At 35.7% G+C, this 23,403-nt stretch overlaps 1 protein-coding gene across 3 annotated transcripts in view; it reads left to right on the top strand.

Annotated features, from left to right (window-relative positions):
- Positions 1-23,403, top strand: part of BANK1 (B cell scaffold protein with ankyrin repeats 1) — a 278,763-nt gene that overhangs the window by 107,784 nt on the left and 147,576 nt on the right. For all 3 annotated transcript variants that reach the window (XM_029942644.1, XM_029942650.1, XM_029942661.1), the window contains exon 7: positions 21,545-21,741. In XM_029942644.1, coding sequence (XP_029798504.1) covers positions 21,545-21,741 — 197 coding nt within the window. The remainder of the gene's footprint in view (positions 1-21,544; positions 21,742-23,403) is intronic.

Here is a 23,403-nt window from a genome sequence, read left to right as displayed (position 1 = left end):
CGTCTAGTATTATACCTCTATTTCTTCTCTTCATCATTTTCCATAATTTTATCATCCATTTCATTTACTCTCCCTATGCTTCTTCCATGCTTGCTGTCACTGCATCTAGTTTATTTTGCACCTCAATTTCAGCGTTTCTTAAATTCTCATGACTATTTCTTAATTCCTTTTTCTCTGCAGCAGTAGATTCTCTGCTGTCTTCTATGCTTTTCTCAATCCCAGCTATTAATCTTATGACTATTCTAAATTCTTGCACAGATATATTGTTTAAATCTGCTTTGAGCAATTCTCTGTCATTTTTCTTGAAATTTCTATTGACAAGAATTCTTCTCTTTTATCATTTTGGCTAGTTTTCTGTCCCTTATGTGTTTTAATAGCTTTTATGTGTCCTCCACCTTCTGTTTTAAAAAGGGGCCATATACTGTCCAAGGCCTGGCCTTTCAGGAGGTGGTTTGGGAGTGTGTTGAATGCTCTCTGTTGTGACTCTGGTGGCTTTATCTCCCTACTCATAGTAGTGGTTTGGACCTTCCACCAGGTGTGCTTTGATTTGTTCTTTGAAATAACCCTGGAAATTTTTTTTAAAAGGCAGGGCTGGTAGAAGTCTTATCCCATACAAAGAAAGAACTGACAGGGGCAGGGAAAAAGAAAAGAAAAAATGAACAGGCAGAGAATCAGAGAAATTATACAGCTTAATTCAGAGAGAGAAAGAGAAGAAAATAAAGGAGATATAGAAGACGTATAAAAAGAATAGATTAAAAATCTCCACTTAAACAAGCTAAGAGCCAGAACAACCAGACTAGAGAAGGAAATAAATAAGAGGAAGAAAAGGAATGTGGAAAGTAAATAAATAAAAAAACATTAAAAATATATATATATGAAGAATTGACCAAGGATCAAATCAGAAAATATAAAACCGCTGAACTGGTATCTGACAGTGCTGTGGAACCGGTTATTGCCAGTATGGAGAAGGGGCTGTCTGGCTCAGACAGTGTCCCTCTTGCTCTGTTAGAGCGTGTTACGAGGCATGGAGGGGCTAGTCTGATGTAGGCAACTCCCGCTCTCTATTCCCTAAAACCGCACCTTCTTGGTGATGGGGAGGAAAATGGCGACACCCCAGCCTCTCCTCCCCAGACTGGGTGTCCCAAACCACTCTGTTCAGCCTGTTCTCACAGTGCCTCGTGGGAGTGAGTGGGCCGATTTGTCCCGCTGCACAGTCTCCTGCGCCTCCTTAGTGCACGGTTGGGATTCAAACCCCCAAGTCTTAAAGGATCCTGCTCTGTGTGCCCCAATGCCCGGGTGGTGCCACTCCGCCCAGACAACAAAGGGCCTTAGAGCGACTATTTGCCTTCTTCCCAGAGCACTCGAGGGAGAGAATTGCTCGCTCCGATTGCGCCTCTCTCTGAGCTGGTTGGTGAGCCCAGGCTGGCTCTGCTCCTCCTCAGGCACACACAGGGCAGCTGGCCCTGGTCCAGAGAAACCCCTGCAGTTAGAAATTGGTTCTTTCTCCATTCCCTAGTCCTGGCTTTTCTCTTGTCCAAATATGGGCCTATACTTTCTCTCTGCCTTTTTTTCTCTTCCTTTTGTCTCTCCACAGAAGGGGATCTCTTCCCTCCATTCCTATGCTACCTGTTTTATCTCTCCCAGTTTGCAATCATGCACCTATGTCCCGCCAAGTTATCCCAGTGGGCCCGTTGCGATGTTTCTGTCTCTCTGGATTCCTATAATTCCTAGTTTTCTGGCCTCAACACTGCTATGTTTGAGGGATGAGGGAACTTTAGGTCCCTCTGTTTCTCCACCATGTTGACTCCTGTGTCTTTGCACCATATTTTTATGATGTTGAAGTTAAATCCATGATAAGATTTGAGAGGCCTCTAGATGTAAAGTGGAATTAATTGAACAAGAGAGTTTGGGAAAAAAAAATGTTAGGCTGTTAAGAACTTCCATTGAAACAGTTCCAGAGATGCCCTGAGAGGTAGATTTAGCAAACAATCAGGTATTATTCCAGAAGTCTATCCCTGAGGGCAATCCTACAATTATTTGCTGAAATTTTTTATTTCTTTAAAATGTATTATTTATTACTCTACATTTTAGCTGAAGTAAATGGGAGGTTAGGACACTGTGGAGAAGACAGTCATAAGGAATTGATAGGGTACACTTGGTATTGACTTGCGTTAATGGTGAGCCGTGGAATTACACACAGATACCTATGGTTCTTTGAAAGTATGGCCATAATGTTGTATTAATCAAAAATATTATATTTGTTCCATCCTCCTTCCTTTTCAAATTGATTTTAGTAAATTCTCGGTTTAGTTCCTGCCACTTCATTTATAATAATAAAATGGTATTCTGTGCCATTATGCCTTGGTGTTTTTCACTCCTGTTTGCCAGATGTGAAGTGATATCTTTAATTAATATTATTATTAATATAGCTGTGCAACTTTTCTTCTATTTACAATTTTATTTGTCTCCAGTCAATTTCCATTAAATAGACTTCATGTATTTCTATTGGCTCCTATCTTTTTCTTATTGAATTTGGAATTTTTTTCAGTGTGTATATATATATATATATATATATATATATATGCTGGAAAGTAACTATTTGCCAATTTTATATGTTGTAAATATCCACTTAATTTGTTCCTTGTTTTTTAGTTTATATAGTATTTTATGTAGGCATATAATTAAATTCATTGTAAAACTTGATATCTATTAGAGCTGATCACCTCATTCTTAAAATTAACTTTGCTCTTCTTCATTTATTTATCCTTTGATATTTAGGATCAGTTTGTCAAATTCCATTAAGAATCCTAATAAAATTGAAGTAAAATTATAGATTAATTTGATTAAAATTTACACATTTATCATACTTAACTCTTTCTGACCATAACACATGATACTTTATTTATTTGGGTCTTTTTATTATATCTTTCAAAAATTATATTTTTATAAATTTTTGAGAAATTTTATTAGATTTATTTCTGATTATTTTATGGTTTTGTTAATGTTAAATATTATGTTAAAATTATGATTTTTAATTATTTGTTACTGTTCCTTTCCTTGATATCTATGGTATTGAACCATGTACCTTATAATGTACCTTATAATGTATAATGTGTTCTGTGTGGAAGGAGGACTTTTCACAAAGGAAGAATTACTGTTTTTACTTGCTGAAAAGAAAATTAGGGACAGATAGAATCAATATTGGGGATATTTTTACAAAAAGTATTTTAATTAGCTGTCTTCTCAAAATATGAATTTTGCTAAACATGAAGTTGTATAAACCTTTCTAGTTTTCTTTTAAATATTCTTTTGAGTATAGTTGACACACGATGGTACATTAGTGTCAGGTGTACAACATAATGATGCAGTAAGTTTCTATGTCATGCTGTGTTCACCACAAGGGTAGCAGCCCTTTGTCTGGATACATTGCTGTTACAATATTGACTATATTCTTTATGCTGTGCCTTCTTCATTCCATAACTGGATGCCCAAATGTGTTTTTATTTTAAATCATCTGAGAAAAAAATCAGAAGCAATGAAATAATCTAAAAAGAAAATAAATGATCAAGATTATTTTTTATTCTGGGATAAGAAGTAATAGGTGGTAGGAAAAAATATTTAGTCATGTAAACTCACTTTACATTACTTACAAACACATCACTGTTTAGTAAATGCACTAAATTAGGGGAAGATTTACATATAACACAGTCAAAACTTGTAGTGATTGAGTAAATTGGTGATTTAGTGTCTAAATTAACCATAAAATTACAGATTTTGCCATTTCATTTTCTTGATAACTCAATCTATGGGTATAGATTTTCGTATCTCCTACCAAGGACATTTTTTTAGAATACTCTCAAGTTAATTTCATGAACTAATGGTATAATTTGTATCAAGTAATAATAAAATAATTTTATTTGAGTCCTTTAAAATGTTTTTCACTTGAATAACAACAAAAAAGAGCTATTTCTTTAGTACTACACTACTGTTACTCATTTTTACAGTGTTTCTTCAAAGATTCTATATTTCTTCAAATGTAAAGTTTGAAAAGTTATGCTTATAAGCATCATAACTGTGATTGGAGGATATAAATTTTTTAAAGAAAGGAAGGAAGAATGGAAGGAAGGAAAGATGGAAGGAAGGACGGAAGCAAGCAAGCAAGAAAGCAAAAAAAAAAAAAAAAAAAAAAAAAAAAAAAAAAAAAAAAAAACAACCTAAGATTGATACCAGGACCAAAATTTGGCCTTCCTGCACTTGAATCATCCCCGACAAGAAGCCCCCCTGGCCTTGAGTCCCTAGAGAGCATACGTAAGGAAGAACATTATGTCCTGCAGAGTCAAAGAACTGTTCCTGGCCTCAGGATGTAGCCTAATACTGTGAAGATGAGTGATGTGAGGTCCTGAGTCCAGCATCAATTAATGAATGGCCAGCCCTTCACATCTGAACAACATTCATAATTCTTTCTCATTATGCCTATTACCATTAGCATAACAACACATATTCTGTTATCATTGAGAAATCTGTGATTATAAATGAAAAAGATAGGCCTGAAAATGCAATCTTGTCTCCTAGTCAAGAGAATTTTGATCTGTAAGATTCTATGAGGCAATCGTATTCATTCGTGCATATTATAAGTGTAAACAACATGCCAGACGCTCTCAATGTGCTCCTAGGTGGCCATTATAGAAAAGTCTTTCTTCATGAAAGTCCTAATGAGAGCAATAGAATAAGCAATTCAACAACCACAACAAAATTAAATATTGCTTCAAATAGTAATACTGGTTATGAGAAAAATAAAGTGAGAGGGTAGAGAGTTGGGAAGTGATGAGATGCCATGCAAAGATTATAATATGGTTTAGTATCATCTAATTGACATATTAAAAATTAGCATTTTGTGGAGTGCCTGGGTGGCTCAGTCATTTAAGGGTCCATCTTCAGCTCAGAAAATGTTCTAACAGCTCATGAGTTCGAACCTTGCATCAAGCTCTATTTTGACAGTTCAGAACCTAGAGCCTGCTTCAGATTCTCTATTTCCCTCTCTCTCTCTGCCCCTCCCCTGCTTGTGCTGTATCTCTCTCTTTCTCAAAAATTAATAAAAACATTTAAAAACTAGTATTTTGCTGGCAAAGAACTGATTATAGGTGTGTAAGAATGGAAGCAGGAACACTGGATAGGAGGCCATTCTGGTACCTTGAGGGAGATGTGATGATGACTATCCCCCGGTGGTGGCAGTGGAAGCAATGACATGTGCCCTTAATTGGTAGGTATTCGCGGGTAAAGATGGTGGGACTTGCCCAGCTATAGGGTCGTTGTGGTATTCACAGCCATAGCCCAGAGGAGATCATTCTGTAGAGACGGTAGTTCAGATCAAAGGCCAAGTCCTGGGCAATATGATATTTGGAAGTTTGGAAGAGGAATTTCCATAAAAGGAGACAGAGAAGGAGCCCTTGTTGAAGTAGGAGTGTAAAGTCTTGAGAGCAAGTACAGAAAACGCTTTTGAGAAAAGGAAGTGGTCCACCATGTCTTATCCTACTGCAGAGAGTAGGAGTGGGAAAATGCCCCATAATAACTTGTGATTTACAAAAGCATTCATCAATGCCAAAATGTCCCCCAGTGGATCTGGGTATTGCCCAAATGTTTGCATCGAAAATATCACCTGGCTTATCAATTTTTCCTGGAAGTCTGTATCAATAGGTAGTATCTGTAGAGCAAATCCTGGGAAGATTAAGAAGTATAGTTTTGATTAACTCCCCAAGACCCCCAAAATTCTGCAAAAACATCTAAAAGTAATTGGAAACACAGACTGACTCAGAGAATGCAAGTTGTTAACAAGAGAAATAAAGCACTTCCCAGAAGACACAGAGGAGAGGATTACATAAAGTTCCGCCTAACTGCCTCTCAGGTTCATTATCCATTGTAGTAGACTTGAATTTCATTTGTTATGTACCCTCCCCCCATTTGAAGCGTATATCCACATGGGGATAAAAAATGGCTAGAGGCCTACAGGGCAAATTACGAACAGGGCAGTGTAATATACAAGGGACAGGAGAACAGATAAGTAAAAAAACAAAGTTAACATGTTAGGCTAAGAATTCAAGAATCTGAAAGAGCAGGGTTAACAGCAGGTGAGGTTTAAGACTGACACAGTAGGCTGCACTGTCTCCAATTACGTTCTTAGCATTCCAGTCCCTGGAACCAGTTCTTGACTTGGCTCATTCTGGCAGCCAGAAAGGTGAGCTGGAAAGGCAAAAGCTATACCCTTATAGAAGACATTGGTGACAATAATGTAAATCAGGGAAATATGCATGACCTCTACCCATGGTATCTGACCGACTATAAGAAATTAAACCCTCTGTGCTCATTACCCACACAATCTGAATGGAGATTACCTCTGTAAGAATATAATGTGTGGTGACTGGTGGAAATATTATTTCTAACAATGCTTATTTCTCAGGTTGCTGTAAGATTGTATATTTTTCTAGGATATAAAGATAAATATATCTTACCCTTGATAACACAAAAAGATATTTTAAAATATGTAAACCATGACAAAAGAGGGAATCTAGGGAATCTCTTTGACAAACTGTGAACAGAATGGAGAAAATGTCTGTACATTCTTTGTTTAGCTTTCTGTGAGGTTCGCTTCAGTTTTCCCGGCTACCCCCTCTTGCTTATTTGTTTGAACCAAGCCCCCCTTCTTTCTTGTATTTAGCATTTTACTTAAACTTTAGTGGACAAAAGAATTTCTTGAAAGGTTTCTTAAAACTCAGATTGCTGGGCTCCCCTCAGAATTTCTGACACAATAGATGCTGGATGGGCGCAAGAATTTTACATTTTCTCAAATTTGTAGATGATGCTTATGCTACTGGTTTGTGCGTTACCAATGAAAACCACTGAGTAAACCCAGAAATAATGGGTGGTACTGTTCTATACATAAATAAAATTAGCATGAATAAAATTAAAGTCAAGAGAGCAGATGTATTTTTAGTTTATCATTCCATGTCCCAGGATTTAAAATGTGGTTGCAGAATGAAGTAATCTTAGAGGACTTATCCAAAAAAATTATTTTTGTTTGTGTATCCTTAAAAACAAAACCCTCGTGAATTCTTAGAAGTTTAATGGACTCTGCTTTGTACTCTTTGTACTCTGCTAGGTACTCTTCTGGGTACTGAGGGAAGGTAGAGGAATATGAGATAAATAAAATACAACCCTTATATTCAGAAGGCTCCAAGGACAAAGGAAGAGAAAACATCACAAAAATAAGTGCCATTAATACAGCATATGCTCTGCTAATAAGAGCTAACACTCACATTTTGTGTACTCTTTGTGAGGAACAATTCTTTTTTTAATTTATTTATAATTTATTGTTAAGTTGGTTTCCATATAACACGCAGTGCTCTTCCCCACAAGTGCCCTCCTCCATGACCACCACCCCACTTCCCCTTCATCCATTTTGAGTTAATTTTTGTGTATGGTGTAAGAAAGTGGTCTAGTTTCATTCTTCTGCATGTTGCTGTCCAGTTCTCCCAGCACCACCTGCTAAAGAGGCCGTCTTTTTTCCATTGGATACTCTTTCATGCTCTGTCAAAAATTAATTGGCCATACATTTGTGGGTCCAGTTCTGGGTTCTCTATTCATTCTATTCCATTGGTCTATGTGTTTGTTTTTGTGCCAATACCATACTGTTCTTGATGATGACAGCTTTGTAGTAGAGGCTAGACTCTGGGATTGTGATGCCTTCCCCATTTTGGTTTTCTTCTTCAATATTACTTTGGCTATTCGGGGTCTTTTGTGGTTCCATATGAATTTGAGGATAGTTTGTTCTAGTTTTGAGAAGAATGTTGGTGCAATTTTGATGGGGATTGCATTGAATGTGTAGATTGCTTTGTGTAATAATGACATTTTAACAATGTTTATTCTTCCAATCCATAAGCATGGAATGTTTTTCCATTTCTTTGTGTCTTTTTCAACTTCCTACATAAGTTTTCTATAGTTTTCATTGTAAAAGTCTTTTACACCTTTGCTTAGGTTTATTCCTAGGTACTTTATGAATTTTGGTGCAATGTGAATGGGATCAGTTTTTTATTTCTCTTTCTGTTGCTTCATTATTGGTGTATAAAAATGCAACCAATTTCTGTACATTGATTTTGTATGCTGTGACTTTGCTGAATTCATGGATCAGTTCTAGAAGGTTTCTGGTGGAGTCGATCAGGTTTTCCATGTAGAGTATCAGGTCATCTGCGAAAAGTGAAAATTGACTTCATCTTTGCCAATTCTGATGCTTTTTATTTCCTTTTGTTGTCTGATTGCTGATGCTAGGACTTCCAGCACTATGTTGAACAGCAGTGGTGAGAGTGGACACCCCTGTCGTGTTCCTGATCTCAGGGGGAAAGCTCTCAGTTTTTCCCCATTGAGGATGATATTAACTGTGGGCTTTTCATAAATTGTTTTTATAATGTTTGAGTAAGTTCCTTCTCTCGACTTTCTTGAGAGTTTTTATTAAGAAACAATGCTGTATTTTGTCAAATTCTTTTTCTGCATCTATCAACAGGATCATATGGTTTTTATCTTTTCTTTTGTTAACATGTGAGGAACAATTCTAAGCATTTAATTACTCATTTAATTCCTCCCAAGAATCCTGAAGAAAGTACTATTTTTCATCTCTGCTTTAGAGATGAAACATTGTATCACGTGCCCAAATAGTGGCAGAGCTGGGACTTGGAGCCACACTGCCCAGCTGAGAAGGTCATGGTATTAACCACTCAGCATATACAGCCGTATATGCTGTAATGAACTGTAGCTCCAGGGAGTTGTGGGAGCCCAGTGAAAGAAGGGAAGTCAGAGGAAGCTTCTTAGGGAGATGATCTTAAATTAAAAAGAAAGGTTATGAATTATTTTTTACTAAATTATTTAAAATTACTAGTTTAATGAATAGTTTATAGATGCAAGTCTGAAATTACGCTGATGCTCTGTATGTTGTTTTTTGCAATCCTAGAAATATGATCATTTTTGTTTTATAGTGCATGGCTTTCTTCCAATCACCCATTTTGCTTTAGGAGGGAGCTCTGTTTATTTTGTTCATAGATTTATTCCCTGTGCCTATCAGAGTTTCTAGCACTCAATAAATACTCACTAGATTTGTTAATTTGTTAATGGTGACCAAGTTAACTACAGAATAACATCAATAAGACCTTGATCAGCAATACATATAGACTAGTAGTATTTGAACTCTGAAAATAAAGGAGCTGTTGTTTGTAGGAATATAAGGCATCTACCTATAATGTCATTATTTTGTCCTTTCTATTCTTTTCCACCTCTGAACTGTGGCATCTGCCATGAGTAGAATGAAAAACAAAATGGCATATGAGCTTTCTGAACATGCTGCTTGAATTGTGTCTGCTCAAATAACTAAGACACATATGTTCATCTTCTCTGGGCCCACACAGAAATGTAGGGTTTTAAGGGTCAAGAGTAATAAGTTTAAATCTATAAGTTTATCATAGGGTTAGGGAAAAAACAAAAATATACTGTCCATTAGTAACTGATAACAGGAAATAGGCTCTGTAATATCCATTATATTAATAAATATGCATACATTGGTTAGCCTCAACTATACACACAACAGAAATGGTTTTTTAAATTATATATTAAATATGTCATTACTTAAGGAACTTCCTCTTACTTTTTCATCTGTTGTGTAATAGTGATCCTCAAACCCAGAGTTTCTGTTCTCTGAAATTCTTGACACGTCTAGAAACCCCCCAACACTACTCTATTACTGACTTCCCCTCAAATATCTCCTTTTGTTTTGGAAAGGGACTAATCTGATCTTTGGATTCTCCTATTACCAAGTAGTTACAGAAGATCTTTGTAGTGTCATTGCAGGTGTAAAGACCATTGTACTATTCTAAGGAGGATAGGAAGTCAATGACAAAGAAAAAAATTTTTATGTCTTGTTTCTGTAAGTAATGGTTTATCAAAACCACCACAGTCATTCTCCTCACTGAATTAGGATGCTTCAGAGAAACAGACCCGATAGGATGTATTCAAAGACACAGAGAGATGGAGGGAGGTTTATTTTAAGGAACTGGCTCATATGGTTGTGGAGCTGGTAATTCTGAAATGTGTGGGTCAGGCCAGAGGTTGGAAATTCCAACAGAAATTGATTTTGCAGACTTCAGTCCAAAGGCAGTCTGGAGACCAAATTTCTTTTTGGGGATCTTCTGTCTTTTCTCCTCGGGCCTTCAGCTGATTGGATGAGGCCCGATCACATGATTGAAGGTAATCTGCTTTACTCAGTACCTACTGATTTAAATGTTAATCACACCTACAATATAGTATCATAGTTACATCTAGACTAGTGTTTGACCAAACAGTTGGGTGCCACAACCAAGCCAGGTGAAACATTAAAACAATAGTCACACTTACCAACCTTCTGTTGTTTAGAGGTCACCAGCTCTAAACAACTAATTTACCTACACATCTTTGGGGATTCCTAGCAATCAGTTTGAAGGATGCTGGTCCATAGATTTGTTATGTAACTGTAACTTAGTAGATGGAAAAGCCTCTTAAAATGTCCTATTCTAGTTAATAAACTGATGATTTGTTGATTATACAGTTAAGAGATATAATCCAAATTTATGTACATAATATAAACCCTTGATCAAGACAAAACAGATATTGCTTACAATGTTAAGACATGCTGAATTATAGAGTTATTACTATTTTCCTGTTTCATGATGTGCCTTTGGGTTAGCATCTCCTGTTTAATGTACTAAACTAAATTATACCTAATGAAATTCATGTCCTAATTCCCAGATCTGTGATTATGTTACTTTTTATGGCAAAAAAGAACTTCTTCAGCCTTATTTCAGAGTATTTTCTCTCCCATAAGACAAGTTTTCTCTGTTGACTTGGGTGCTAAGTTTATAATCAATATGCTCTACTCAAAGACACGTATGTTTAATTTAACTTACTGCTTTATAATTTATTGTGGTGGCTACCCCATCAACACCCAAACCTATACTTCTCCATGGCCATTGTTGTCACCTTCCCTAATGAATTTCTCCTTCTCTTACCTTGTAACTTTGTAGCCATTAACCTGAGTGTTATCTTAAATCCACCTCTATTTCAGAGCCAGCAGACTCAAACATCAAGTCCTATTATCTTTTCTTTTGAAGTGTCTGACATTCCTGGTCTTCCATGTCCATTGCGGTCTGCCTCTACTCTAATTTAGACCATCAGTTTCTTCTCCTTGCTCCTGAAACAATCTTCTAATAGGCTTTTCTAATATGTTTTATTGTCCATCCTAAACTTAGATGCTCCTCTAAACATTCTTTCTTGTATTTTATTTTTATCTTGTCCCTATATTACATATGATGGTCCCCAAAGGTACCTTAAGCCCTAACCAGTCCCTTTATTGCCCCAGATTTTTCTCTTTGCTTTAGTTCATTTTCATTTTCAAAATTACTTAGCATTTGTAAAGAATAAATCAGTTGCTTAACACTTTTTCTCTTTGCTTTAGTTCATTTTCATTGTCAAAATGAAATTCTGAATGAAATGAAATGAAATTAGCATTTGTAAAGAATAAATCAGTTGCTTAAGAACATACGAAGTCCTCAAATATGCCGAATACTCCTTCCTCATAAAATCAAGCATTCTTGCCTGATATGTTGGTTTACTGCTTAGTGGTTCATAAAATTTGAATTTCCACATAAGACCCATGAAAGGCCAGTGGGTAGCTTTCTACATGGCCTTGTTGGAGAGTGTCCAGCTTTCTGATCTCGACTTAGCCATTTAGTTTCCATGCTTACGTTGTTCTAGTTTTCTGACTCTTTCTAGGCTCTTTCCTGGCTTCTTTCTAGGTTCTTGTTTTGTTTTGTTTGTTTTATTTTGTTTTCTGTTGTCAAGATTCAGCAGAGATAAAGTTAGTAATTTTCAAAAGCCATTTTTAAAGGAACACAGAGGAACAGAATATAGTCACACATCTAAAGAAATAAAGTTTCTAGAGATTTCTTATTTTATTTTTTTATATTTTAGTTATTTTATTCTTATTTTTAAGGGTCTGTTTATTTTTGAGAGAGGGAGAGAGAGAGAAGAGGAAGGCAGAGAGAGAAGGAGACGCAGAATCTGAAGCAGGCTTCAGGCCCTGAGCTGTCAGCACAGAGCACAACACAGGGCTCGAACTCGGGAACCATGAGACCATGACCTAGGCTGAAGCTGGACACTTAAACGACTGAGCCACTCAGCTGCCCCAGATTTTTGTTATATTAAACAGAAGTTAGCCACAGATTGGCTGGATTGGTTGAAAATGGAGCTGCTCAACTCCTTTTACTACCTATCACTATCTGATAGTGTGAGGAATGGATAACTAACCTGTTAAAATGCAGTGAGACTTAATTTTAATTGATACCATTCTAAGAAGTGCTAATAAGGACACAACATTCTCTCTTGCTTCTTAACATCACCTCCAGGCATGGAGTCCAAGCTCCCAGACTGCTTAGTGTGACCTCATCTATGGTTTTAAACTTGTTTGTATATAGACTTACTTCTCCCTGGACATCCCTGGCCAACTCGCCTGGATAAGAAGGTGTTTACAGTGTGTCCCCAGATACTCCTTTGCTGGGATCAGACTGTCCTGCATCACCCTGTCACTTAAATGTTCTGCTGCTCTGCTAACAATCATTTTAACACTAAGTGCCTGAAATTCCTACTCTTCAGTTCCATTCATTAGCTATCATATTTCCTTCCCTTCTTCCTTCTTCCTCTTTTCCTCTCTCTCCTCCTCTTATTACTACTGCTCATTTCAGGGTAGATTCTGTCTATTAGGGTATTCAGTGAGCAATGAACTCTTTCTGGATTCAAGGTTACACACTCCATTCGTTTCTCATGCTTCTTGTCACTTCATCATTCACATGTATTGCATGCCAGAACATCAGTCTTTTTCAGGTCTCTGTTTTTAGAATTCTACAAAACTCCCAAGTCTTAAGCATTTAATTAAAACAAAACATAGAGATTTTGCCAAAATTAAAAAGATGTACAATCACTCAAAGGAATTTATAATATCTGAGAACAACAGAATAAGGATTCACTTTCATCCTAGTTTTTCCTATCGTTTTGCCTAGATCTGGAAAGTGGGAAAATCAACAACACACAGTCAAGGCCCTGGGATTGTTCTTTCTATCTCCAGGGTGGTTGTTAATGTGGGCTCTAACTGTGCTCTGTTTGGATTTTAACTTTGTAAGTCCTAAACCCAGAGGCAGCCAGGGTGAATGCCTCAGAAATCATGGGCTACTATATTCACAGCTTCCGCCTCTAGCCCCATGCCTTTCCTGGCTTCATCATCAGGAGCAGTGCACAGGACTGAACTCAAAGCCTCCTTAACTGTGTGGAAGAGAGACAAGAAGGCACCATGCTTTTGAAAATGCCTGCCTGTGATGGGAAACAAATTCTGAATTCTCTCTCTAAAAGGGACGTTTAGATTGCATTAAAATGTAGTTGCTTCTCACTCTTCACAGCAGTTATGTGCTATAAAGTCACTGAGTAGAGAATACTGAGCAATTGCTCTACAAATACAGGGTTAGCTTCCTGCAAACCTGTGGTCCCATTTTCACCAACACATTAATACATCATCTCGTTTTATGCATGTATCTGTTTAAAAACACAGCACTTAATATTTGGTTCATTAATGTTGAACTCACCAACAATATCATTATAATTCATGCCTGACACAGTTTTTTCTTCATAAAGTGCATCACATCCTTCTTGTGCTTAGGAGGACCAGACGCCACCTGTGTCCTATGCCAGGAGGCCACTTTAGACAACTAAATCACCATCACCACCACCATCACCAATAAACCAACAAAAATGGAAATATGTGGCACTACATAGACCACAAAGTATAAGAGCTGAATTAAGAAGGCAGGGTGTTGCTTTGTTTGACCTCAGTTGGCAAAACACTCATTGGGTGACTCAGATTTTTCACTGTTCTGTATGTGTCTACAGATGACCACAAAAGGTCCACAAGTTTTGATTTGGGGGGTACAAATAAATTTTTATGAGTAGGAAAATTTGCAAATATGGAATTCCAGAATAATGAGGATCAACTTTACCTGTTTGTATGAAAGAATATATTGGACTTAGGTTTAATACCTTATTGATTAGATGTTATTATTCTCATTTAAAGGCTGAGAAAATTGAGACATTGAAAGTTCAAGAACTTGTCCTAATTACACCATTAGTAAATGCTAGAGTTGGGATTCCAGCCATACATCTGGTTCCAAAGCCCTAATATTTAAGCACTAACTGGACAGCATTGCCTCTCAAATAAATATTAAATTTTAGAATTTTAAGGTCGATACTAATAAAAGGTGTTATTTTGACCTTTATATATTAAGATGAAACCAGGATTTATTTGAATATAATGTTGATTAGGAATTCAACTATTTTAAATAAAACATTTGGAAAAAAACAAAAGAAGCAGAAAAAAAAGATCTTATCTTGTTTCTTGAGACAATTAACAAGGGTCATACAAAATGGATACAACTTTCAGTATTTTCTTTTAAATACTTAAGAGACTATTTTAGTGACAATGGGAATAATTAATGAGGTAAATACAAAATTTGAGGTTAATACTGAACTGTGTATCATGCACTTGCCACTCTATGCACTTGCCACTCTTATTTTATGTAATTCAAAAGATAATAACAAAACTGCAAAGGGATCTGATGGACCATTATTTCCCTTGTGCATTCAATTTACAGTGTCAAGGCTTTAGACATTTAATAACCCTGGCAGTATTTTTTGTTGCCTGAAATTGTAAATAGCATTGTATATCCACTATTTCGACAGGATGTGAAGAATGACACCTCACATGTAGCATGCATCTTTCTCCTGTCACAGAGCAATCAGATTCCTACACCCAACAATGCTCTGCTTTACAGCCCACAAAAATACTAATATTTTATCAGACTCCAAATCCTATCATGAAAGGAATAAAAATTATTATTTCTTCAACTTTCACAAATGTCATCCTTACTCCTTAAATTGGCATCTAATTAACATCCAGGAAAAATACCCAGAAACCATCTGTGACATGGCCTCTAACCCAGAAGAAAATCAGAAGTCCCCAGTCCTCTGATTTTGTAAATGAAGAAACAGAGGCCCAGGGAGATGAAGGAACTTTCTTAAGCATTTTAGATTTCGTGGCTGAGCTGGGATTAGAAGGCAGACCTCCTGACTTTTTATCTTCTTTTTGTTGTATGTTCATTGTTTTGTCCTAAAGTGGCCACCTGGTCATTTTACTTTGAATAACTAAACATTTATGATTCCAGATAGAGATTTATGAGAACAAATGGATTACATGGTCATGCGCTTCCAGTTTGCGTAGTCGTCTTTTAAATTTTTAAAGCTGATATTCTAACCTTGGGTATATTCCCGTTCTATTATTCTGGTGAGCTATGTTAATCTTTTGAAAGCTTTGGTTTGATTACTTTTATCTAATTATTGGCCATCTTTTATAAGGATTATCTTGAACTATTAGAAATGGCTCAGAACAAATAAATATTCAATTTCTTTACTCTGTGCCAACTCATCCATTTATTTCTATTTCCAAAATGGGTGCAATGGAATTTTCCTTGAAAAATACCCCAAAGGCATTTAATTCTGCTCTTCTGAAATTACGATTCAACAGTCATGGTTGAAACAACTGAAACCTGAAAATGTATTTTGTCCAAAAAAAGTCAAAATCAAATGGACCACACTTTAGTGTGAATTGTGGCTTCTTATTTACACCTTGATAATAAAAACAGGCATAATGAAGCTTGATTTGATGAAAATTTCCACGAAATGGAGCAAAGATACACTGCAGATTAAACAAACTTTAAAAGGCCATTTATATCTTCTTAAGGAATCCATTATTTTAATCCAATAAGTAAGATTATAAATTGTTTATAAGATAAATGCTGTACATTTACAAAAATCATTAAATGGTATATGAGCAAAGATTAATAGGACTTCTGTTTCTCATTACCATGTGCAACATCACAAGAGTCTTTTGCTCCCATTATAACAACAACAAGCAAGCTGATTTTCAAAATTAGTTTCTCTTTTTTAACCCAGTAGAAAGTGAATGACAAAAGAAATCTAAATGAACTAAATTCCAGAAACGGACCAGTCCTTCACAAGAAAGAAGAAATTCATGACTTTATTCATCTCTTACAGAGCATTAAGAAGTCAGTATTTACAAGGAGTAAAGATAAACCAGCTTAACATTTAGCAAACTTTTAAGGGCTGTATTTAGCAGGTGTGATGGACAAAAATCCCAAGAGCCCCAATTGCGGAGTGGGTATGCATCACCCACCACCTCTGTCATAGGCAGTTATAACTGCGCAGAGCCAGGATACCGATGGCTGGAGGGCAGGAACACCGAGAGGTCCTTGGCACACATTCTGAGTCTCCCCTGAAGACCTGCTAGTGGCTGCTGAAGAGTGAAAGAGGGACAGGTTTGCTGAGACAAATCCTACCAAAGTTTTTACCATATAGAAAGAAGGAAAGTTCTAACTAAAAGAGAAGCATAAAAGCTGGAAGAAATCCCTCCAAGCTATTGGGACGCTAAGGAGTCTGCCGTAACTGATTGTACTACAGAGGGCCCATAAAATCTGAGATACTCTGATGTGAAGAAGTCTGGAGGCAGGACTGGAGAGAAGAAAGAATTATATGGTGACCCAAAAGCTGACAGCCAGTCTGTACAGCAACTGAGATTTCTTGAGTCTCACCAGGGCTCAGATCCCAAGCTGTGCTGAAGAGAGTTATGATCCTGCCCTCGAACTATTTGAGGCCCGTTGTTAATTGAAGCTAAGTAAAGACACAAAATTGACCAAGCTTAGATCGCCTGCGGATAAATTTGACTCAGTTCTCAAGTATAGTTGTCTGATTGAAAAAATGATGTGCCTTATTCTGGGGATAAGGGGATTTGTTTCAGCTCTTGAATACAATGCTCAGCATACAGTAACGAATTACAAGAACTTTGAAGAAGGAATAAAAGATGACCCTTGGTCAAGAAAAAAGACAATGATTAGAAGCAAACAAATGTTTCAGATATTGAAATCACCAGATGGAACATTAAAGTAGTTATGATAAACACGTTACAGAATGTATTGTCAAAGTCAGACAACATGAGTAAAAGGAGACCAATTTTATTAGAGGAATGGAAATTATAATTAAAAAAAGGAAATCCTAGAAATATACAATACCCGAGATTTTTTTTTAATTTAAAAAAATTAGATGGGTTAATTGTAGAAACAACAAAGTGTATCAGTAAAGCTAAAGACAGTCGAAATAAATTATTCAAACTGAAAAAGAGATGAAAAAATCCAAATTCAAGGCCTTAAAAAAATGAACAAGGTCACTTCATCTATATGTTAATTTGACTCAATTCTGATCTGGCTATGTAGGATAATATTAAACAATCTAATACATGTATAATTGTATTTCTTAAGTAAAGGTTACAGAGAATGAGGCAACAAAATATTTGAAGAAATAATTGCCAACAATGGCCCAAAATTGATGAATGACATCAGTCCACAGATTCAGTAAGTCCTGTCACCCCCCGAGCAGAATAAATACAAAAATGTTGGGGCACCTGGGTGGCTCAATAGGTTAAGCATAAGACTTCAGCTCAAGTCACAACCTCATAGTTCATGGGTTCGTGCCCTGCATCAGGCTCTGTGCTTAGAGTTAGCAGCCCAGAGCCTGCTTCAGATTCTGTGTCTCTCTCACTCTGCCCCTCTCTGACTTGTGATCTGTCTCTCCCTCTCTCTCAGAAAATAAACAAACATTAAAAAACTTGTTTTATTTCATGTTTTTTTGCAGAGTAAATTTTTATTTAAAATATTCAATTGCTAATGTATTTTTATTCAATGCAATTAAAAGAATAGTTTTTGTGCCTAAATTTTTACACAAGGTCATCTTAGAGTATGCTTAATTTATTTGAGCTTCGGAAAAATTTTACCCCAGAAATTTTAAGGAAAAGACCAACTCTCTTAGGGTTTTACAATACGTATCTCTAGCATCTTTTGCATAGACATGAACCAATAGAAAGCTCCGCAGTTCTTCTATAATCTATACTGTACAGTGTTACATCAAACACAATTTCATTTGAATTTCAGTATAAAAGCACTTCCAAAGGGAACTAAATATTTTATTATTTTAAGTAATCTAGAATTATGCCTCTTTGTTAGTTCAGCTAACTAAGGAATGGGAATATATGTAGATTATTTTATTTATTTATTTATTCTTAATATAATTTATTGTCAAATTGGTTAACATACAGTGTGTAAAGTGTGCTCTCAATTTTTGAGGTAGATTCCCGTGGTTCATCGCTTATATACTACACCCCGTGTTCATCCCAACAAGTGCCCTCCTCAGTACCCATCACCCATGTTCTTCTCTCCCCTACTCCCTTATCAACCCTCAGTTTGTTCTCTGTATTTAAGAATCTCTTATGGTTTGCCTCCCTCCCTTTCCGTTTGTAACTATTTTTTTAAAGAACTTATTTTAAAAGAATAAATACAAAAATGTCATACCTATACACACCATAGTTAAAATGCTAAAAAAAAAAAATAAAGATAAAATCTTAAAAGTAGCTGAAAGATGAAGGGGGAGAGGGTAAGGAGTTTGTGCTGGAAAAAGCACATTCCATACAGGGAAACAATTATAAGAATGATATTTGACTTCTCATCAGAAATAGAGGCCAGAATACAATGTAGTACACAAGTGTCTATGACTCTACTTTAGGATACCCAAGAAGAAATAAAACTTACCTATGTTAATAAAAATTAAAAAGCAGTTGCTCCAAAGTGGAGCATTGACTAGAAAGGAACATGAGAGAATTTTCTGTGGTAATAGAAACCTTCTTTAGCTTATTTTGGGTGGTGGTTACATGGGTGTATAGAACTGTCAAAACTCATCAAACTCATCCGTGCAACTGTAAATTACACTTTTATGAAAAAATTAAGCTCAAGAAATGTAAATATTTTTACACAAAAACATTAGTGGTTATGTAATTACAGACAGGCCTATTTCAGATACAGAGGAATCCATTCATATCTCAAATTCCCGTAATAATCAAAGCAAGGTGAAGACAGAGTTTGATTTTATAAAACAGTATACATAAAAACCTGAACTAATTCTCAGCATAATCACACCTTTATTGACATGAATACCTTTATTCACATATATGTAACTATAATATATGCTCATACTGAGAATATTTAATTTGACATTCTACAAAACTAATGGTAAAGATCATGATTTAATTAACATTAAAATAACTAACATAGCTGCTATGAACCATTTCCAATTCTTTGAAAGGTTAACTCTGTCATGCTTTAATTTAAAAAAGAACTTAAATTAGAAATTTTTTAGTTACTGACCATGTATATTAGCAGGCTGAGCATTTGCTACTTAATGAAAATAAGCGAACAAGATAACCTGATCCAAGTTAATGAAAAGTATTGTTATAAATGATTATTTAAGCAGGTTTAAAATGGATTCATCATTTTGTAAAGGACCAGCTATTCTGGAGTCACACTCTCAGGATGGTTAGTGCTTTGGAATAACAGAAAGAATCAGAGATTTTAAGGTTGGAACAAAGATGAATTAGGACAAGGATGCTTTAAACTATTTGATTCAGTAGAGAGAAATGGAGGAAACTAATATTTGTTTAATGCCTGTTATGTTGCTGGGCACTTTTTCTGTTAAGTAACTTAATTATCTCAATAACCCTACTAATTTGGAAGAGAAGGCTAGGCTTAGATAATTAGTAGCTTGTTGAAGTTCACATAGTAAATACTGACCTAAGCCTGTGGTTTTGCAGCTATCATATTCTATGTTGCCCAAAGGATAGGAGTCCATGAGAATTTAGAGGAACTACATTTCACCCCAAAAGAAGTAATAATTGTCCAATAACCAGTGTTGTCTAGCCAAGACACAGAATGCCTTGGAATGTAAAGAGCACTCTGTCCTTAGTGGTATGCTAGTAGTACCCAGATATCTCTTTTGGACTCTAGGAATACAATTCTATTACTGGGTAGGAAACTGGAAAGATACATCTCTAAGGTTCTGTCATGTTTATAACTTCAAACAGCATTCTTGTAGATTAATGAATTTTAAGCTATGACTAAAAATGCTGTAAAGAATTGGAAAATAAAGAAGCCAGCTTTACACCTCTAGTATCCTTTAGTATCATCACTATAATCTTAAATCAACCATTTCCATTTGTGTATCAGAAAACATGGTTTAGCACAGCTGTTAGGAAAGGTACCCTGAAAATCCATGACCACTTGTCACAGTACCTGTTACTCTTTTTGATGTATAAGAGAGATTCTTAATGAAATGTGTTGTTGTCTTTTAATATTATATTATCTTAAACATAAGGGATTTATTGACAGGGGGTTGGTGACATTAAAAGGTGGTTGTATTCTTATAATGATTAAACAATTACACAATGAAAATAAATCTTAAGGGCTCCTGGATTGTTCAGTCAGTTAAGCGTCTGACTTCAGCTTAGGTCATGATCTCACAGTTTGTTGGTCCAAGCCCGGCTGATCGCTCAGAGCATGGAACCACCTTCTGATTCTGTGTCTCCCCCCCCCCCCCTCTCTCCCTCCACCACTCATGCTATGTCTCTTTCTCCTTCCTTCAAAAATAAATAAACATTAAAAATTTTTTTTCTTAAAAAAAACAATATTTTAAGCATTGACAATGTTGTAAAAATTCACCAGAATAGCAATGTGCAGCAGTAATGCATAAAGCATTGATTGACAAGTGATGTTTTTTGTTCATTGTATGATGTGGCGGTAAGAGAGATAACACAGGGCATGTAAAAACTGACATTATCATGTAAGTATTTTTCTTTTTAACTTTGCCCTGGTTTAATTATAGCAGAAAATTACATTTTATAATAACTTTTAATGATAATAAAAAATTATATCTTAATACCTTTTTAAGAAAACATTATTTTTCATTTTGAAAATGGTACCTACCTTAGAAAGTTTCAGCTTTCACAAGCTCATCTTCCTAAAATATTTGGTAAATTTTGACCTACCACATGTGATATAAAAAAGAACCAGTACACTCATCTTTGAAATATAACCACAGATTTACATATAGCAGTTTAGTTCTAACACATTTTGAAGGGTAAAATACTTCCTTACAGTAAGTTCTTAATGTATCCTGGAAGTTTTTGTTTTGTTTTGTTTTCTGTTAAGACATGCAAACCAACAAACTGATTTATTCTGCCCTGAGACACCCTGGTGAACTGACTAATGAGAATATTAGTTCTTGTTCATTGTGAGATGAGAAATAGAGAGGAGGAAATGCTACATTGTTAAAGCCACTGGTGGTTTCTCATATGTAATATTACACTAAAAGTCTGTTCTGCTTTGTGAGAATTACTTTTAAGAGTAGATTGTGATTGACTTTTTCTTATGGAATTCCAAGTTTGATAAAAACATATTAATCCTATTCCCTTTTATGCTTACAGACACTCATTTCAAAGAACTTCCAACCCTTCTCCACTGTGCAGCAAAATTTGGTTTAAAGAACTTAGCTCTTCATTTGCTTCAGTGTTCAGGAGCAACGTGGGCGTCTAAGATGAGAAATTTCGAGGGTTCAGATGCAGCATGTATTGCTGAAAGGCATGGTCACAAAGAGCTCAAGAAAATCTTTGAAGACTTCTCGGTAAGCTTTCCCCCCCATTTTATCTTTAGAACGCTTTTTATAAAATAAGTGTGTGGGCACGCACTCACATGCATGCAAGTGTGTGTGTGTGTGTGTGTGTGTGTGTGTGTGTGTGTTTTAACACGCATTGCTCTTGTGGAAATGATCCGCTTCTCAGCCAGTTTGTATTGTCTTTTGGTCCTGAGTTATTCACTATGTTAAACAGCATTTGCAAGGTAGGTCAACTTGTTTTAGCATCGCCATACACCAGCTCTTACTCCGCACTCCCTCACCTCGATAGCCCTTTTATAAAGCTTGTCTTTCTGGTATCTATACAGCCTGTTCCATATTGGAGATGAGATGGTGAGAAGGAAATGAAACTCTATTACCTTTTTCTTCATTCAGGTGTCTAAGAAAGACACTTTTTAAGTGTCATGAAATTAGATGAATAATTGATAGGTTAAAAGAAAACATTTTTAAAACCATTCAAAAAGTCTACTTAATAAAGAGTTAACTCATGTTACTTAAATGTATTTCTCATATGTGCTTTCTTTTCTCTGTCTGTTAAGTCCCTCATCCTTATTATATAGGTTGAAGCCCCAAATTTCAGAAGGATATTAGTCTAGATTTAGTAAGAATACAACCAAGGGAAAACTTTGAAGGAGGGGATACTACCTTAGTACATGTAAACATTTTGTGTTTTCATAATCAGCTTTAGAAGAGCAATAATTTTCTCTTGTAATGAGAAATGTTATGTACATTTTGCTTGGGATGCTGAATAATGCTTCTGATGGCTCTTTGGAAAATATAAGACAATAATTGTCTTGGTGAATATGTCAAAATTTGTCTTTAGACTCTCAGAAGATAAATAACTTTATTGCCAATGAACAGTTGATAAAGAACATTGAAATACAATGAGTAGCTTCTGGTCTTTTTAGCATCCATTTTGATTATTAGATTAAGTCAATGTAATACTGCGCTTCCATAAACTAATCATGTTTGTAGATGCCAGAGAGTGAAATGACAACAAATCTAACTTTTTCTTCACTTTTAGGAAATCACAAAATAGTTATCAGAATAGCATGGATATCATTCACAATTAATTACAATAGAATATATTTTGCTTGTATTTAAAGTAAATACAGACTATTCAGGGTCTTTTGTGGTTCCACACAAATTTGAGGATAGCTTGTTCTAGCTTTGAGAAGAATGCAGGTGCAGTTTTGATGGGGATTGCATTGAATGTGTAGATTGCTTTGGGTAGTAATGACATTTTCACAGTGTTTATTCTTCCAATCCATGAGCATGAAATGTTTTTCCATTTCTTGGTGTCTTCTTCAATTTCTTTCATAAGTTTCTATAGTTTTCATCACACAGGTCTTTTACATCCTTGGTTAGGTTTATTCCTAGGTATTTGATGGGTTTTTTGTGCAACTGTGAATGGGATCAGTTTCTTGATTTCTCTTTCTGCTGCTTCATTATTGGTGTATAAAAATGCAACTGATTTCTGTACATTGATTTTGTATGCTGCAACTTTACTGGATTCATTGATCAGTTCTAGAAGGCTTCTGGTGGAGTCGATTGGGTTTTCCACCTAGAGTATCATGTCATCTGCAAAAAGTGAAAGTTTGACTTCTTCTTTGACAATTCTGATGCCTTTTATTTCCTTTTATTGTCTGACTG

This window comes from Suricata suricatta, chromosome 1 (assembly GCF_006229205.1).
Source record: "Suricata suricatta isolate VVHF042 chromosome 1, meerkat_22Aug2017_6uvM2_HiC, whole genome shotgun sequence".
Taxonomy (NCBI): Eukaryota; Metazoa; Chordata; class Mammalia; order Carnivora; family Herpestidae; genus Suricata; species Suricata suricatta.
Note: the sequence above shows the minus strand (reverse complement) of the source record. Positions and strands in the feature narration are given on the sequence as shown.